The sequence below is a fragment of the Aspergillus pseudonomiae genome (genome assembly GCF_009193645.1).
Source record: "Aspergillus pseudonomiae strain CBS 119388 unplaced genomic scaffold BDV37scaffold_244, whole genome shotgun sequence".
Taxonomy (NCBI): domain Eukaryota; kingdom Fungi; phylum Ascomycota; class Eurotiomycetes; order Eurotiales; family Aspergillaceae; genus Aspergillus; species Aspergillus pseudonomiae.
This window is the reverse complement of record NW_022476236.1, coordinates 802-4,146: the sequence shown is the minus strand read 5'-3', so window position 1 is coordinate 4,146 and position 3,345 is coordinate 802. Positions and strand designations below refer to the sequence as shown.

The following is a 3,345-nucleotide window of genomic DNA, read 5'->3' as shown; positions in this document are numbered from 1 at the left end:
ATACTGTGTTTGGGTAGAGGTTGTATTTATACAAGAATATAGTAGGGAGTACTCCCAAAGATATAAGACGCATGTAAATATAAATATATATTTAATGTCGCCTGTTAAACTCTGGGTTGGCTGCATGCCGAGAAGTCACTAGGTCTGAAACGTTACCGGGGCAAGATTCTCGACCATGCACGGGGCAGTAGGTAATATTCCATACAAGTAGGTGTTCCTTACAAGTAGTTATACGTCCTACCCGAAATGGAGGCGCAATATGGATCCCTAGTGGAAATCGCTATTTCTACACTCGGCCACGGAACTACCTAAAAGCATGACGGTGCCGTCACCGTTTGGGTGCAGTAAAGAATACCCCTGCGAGCCCATTTGGTGTCGCGTATGTCGACATCTACACTCAAAGCGTGCGGTCCTATAGCGGCTAAATCCCCCTATAATTCAGATTTTAGGTCACTGGGCTTAAGTTGTATAGGCTTTCGTGAGTATTCATACTAAAGGTTTAAGTCGAAGGAATATCCGCTCCTTCGTTTTTTGCGCCGGGCTTCTGTTAAATTGATAGATCTGATCGGAGGTTAAATATATCTAAAATATTTCCTTCCAGTACAATGTCCCAAGTTCCGGTAAAGTCAGTCATTTTCAAGCATGTTTACCAAAGCTAATGATTGAAGGTCCCCAACATTGAGAACGAGCTTCGAGCTATCTGCAGTTTGACAGACAAGCGCCTCGAATGGGAAGAGATATCGAGGGACCGGGTCGAAGAATTAGAGCGCAAGCTAAAGGAGGGCCAGGCTGTGTACAACCAAACACGCGACCATTGCGCATATATGGGAGCCATTATTACGGACTTGGAAAGAACAAGACTGCAGCAAGAGTCCGCCCTTGACCATGTCACAGAACACCAATGGCTTTTAAGTCAAGACCTTATAAAGGAGAGAAAAAGGGCGGATGACTTGGAAATTCGTCTGGAGAAACAGCACCTAGTTAACGAGGCTTTGTTACGGGCCATAGCTCAGATTGGACACAGTGACACCAGCTCTTTGAATATTCAGCATGTTCTCCTTCAGAATGAGTGGCAACGTGAGCTGATCTCCACTCTTCGATCCGCGTTGAACGCACGTGAAGAAACAGTACGCTACCTACAGATGGCTCTAAGGGGGGATTCGCAGGACATTGGTCCTGAGTGCTGCTGGGCTTGTGATACTGAAAGCCGCCCAAGCGAGCCAACCTCACCTCCAACCATACAGCCCATCCCTAACAGCAACAACTGTTCAAATACGCCACGGTAGAATGCAGGATCCAGTCATCATTGGTACTGAGAAGTGCGGGGAGTTTTTGTGTTTCTGAGATGCCATAGGAGATATACTAGTCCTTCTTTGACATTTTCACCTAGTGGAAAAAGAGAGTGTTATACATTGCTTGGTTCGACATTTAGATCATGCGAATTGAATACACTTATTAGCCGAACTTAGATGGGATAAGCTTCAAATCTCAAATAGCACGTGCAGCTGTGGTTAATGTTCTTATCATGCTGCTTGTATACATCAACTAGGGGATTAGTGAAGCAGAATGACACTTGATTTTGCTGCTTAGAAAAACAGCAGTATTATGTTTGATTGTTTACTACATAGAAAGGGGCAATGGTGTGATATGTGTGGCCACGAACTACTATAGACGGACAATAATAGGGCAAAGAGAGTACGTCGGGAAATCAGTCAACAAAGCCCTGGCAAAGATATCTTGTACCCGAGAGCCAATTACGAGTTTTTCAATTCACAGCTCGCCCTCTTTTGGAATGTAATAATCCTTTATACGGCAAACTATATATTTCTCACAATAGAACCAGGTCAGGACATTTTAAACCCACATTTAACTGCGGCTCTTTTATCAAGGAACACTGCTTAGACTAGTTTTGGGGTCCTGGTCATTTTTATTGTGTCTACATGTCTCGGACCCGCGACCCCTTCCGGGCTCGCAATGGAAGCATGCACTTGAGTTTATGACCCAGACCTTTGGTCCTTAAAAGTCACCCTATCTTCCAACAGGCCTGCTTTTACAATTGTCTGAATCAGAATTTTACTGTCGCAAATTCCCATCTCTTTACCTCCCCCACTATTTCTGACCCTGGAAAGAATGCACCAATTTCCCCGGCGTTCCCTTGATCCTATTACTGAAGAGATCACCCCGGTGGACCATGAAATACTCCGTCATGGTGGCACCTCGTCCAGCATCGAAAGACTCCCTTCTCGCTTGCAACGATCGAAGAGAGCATCTACAGACATTCGTCAACAGCTAGAGGATCTCGTATATGATGCCAGCTACCTGAGAGCCGAACTCCAGTGGCAGAAGGAATCCAAACAAGCTCTACTGCAATTCCATGAGGACATGTTCCGTATCTTCCACACAATTGAGGACATGCTGGTTCAGGTCGCCGCAAGGCTTCGCGATTCTGAGCAGCGTTACTTTGAAGTTCTGGGGTTTGAGGCCCATGGTGGCAATGATGGGGGTATGATTTAAGCCTGTTTAAACGCGCGTACTTGACAATGATAGAACCCCTATTTTACTGTCGGTGTCTCCTATGTAGTGATAGTAGCTTTATATATATCTATAAACTCAACTTGAGCATCAAGGTTGCCCTGGTTGAAGTGGCTATGGGCTCGCAACCAAATCAAAAATAGGCCAGTACACCCTTGTGGATATCTTGATACCTTTAGATAAATAATTACTTAGTAGTTGTCAACCTGGTATTCGAGCCAGACTTACACCTAAATCCGTTCTATATCTCTTCCCCAGCTCGTGACAAACATCCTTATCTCATCTGGATTGCTATTCTCATGGACCTCGATAATAGATATCTCCACTTCACTAATTTTCATGAATCTTTTGAGGAGGCCAAAGAACCTTTTTGGATGAAGCTTTTGGTAGAGTTTGTTGGACATCCATAGCAGTCGAACGGGGGCGTTGGCGTCTGTTTTTGTGATCACTAGAGCGTTCATTAATGTTCATTAACACTGTGCTAGCATCTCTCAAAACAGAGAAATCTGTTTTTTACTATATAAATGTGCTCTGCACTAAATCGCGGAACCAAACGGGGTCGCGGGCTGGTGTAAAGGGAGCTGGAACAGGTCACAAAATATTCTGGGTGGTCTGACTTACGAAGCAAATCATATATAATTTTGTGTTTTCATTGCTAACTGCTGTCCAGGTAATTTTTCGCCTACTTCCGTGATGCGAGTCTTTCTCTACAGTATCTTCTACCTTTTGAGTTGTGTCCGCCTTGGTTGGGCTTTGGTAGGGGTGCTGAAGTCAATATGCCTACAGTATTGAGGTTAGAGATTCTAATGGTGG

At 44.5% G+C, this 3,345-nt stretch overlaps 2 protein-coding genes across 2 annotated transcripts; both read left to right on the top strand.

Moving 5' to 3' along the window:
• Window positions 1-605: 605 nt before the first annotated feature.
• Window positions 606-1,286, top strand: BDV37DRAFT_289955 (uncharacterized protein; the record flags this gene model as incomplete). The annotated part of the gene is made up of 2 exons (XM_032088603.1): window positions 606-620; window positions 669-1,286. 2 exons carry the CDS (start codon window positions 606-608, stop codon window positions 1,284-1,286), a joined length of 633 nt encoding a protein of 210 aa, XP_031934138.1.
• An 844-nt stretch (window positions 1,287-2,130) lies between these two features.
• Window positions 2,131-2,514, top strand: BDV37DRAFT_289954 (uncharacterized protein; the record flags this gene model as incomplete). The annotated part of the gene is made up of 1 exon (XM_032088602.1): window positions 2,131-2,514. The coding sequence occupies one exon, from the start codon at window positions 2,131-2,133 to the stop codon at window positions 2,512-2,514; it is 384 nt and encodes a 127-aa protein (XP_031934137.1).
• Window positions 2,515-3,345: the final 831 nt, after the last annotated feature.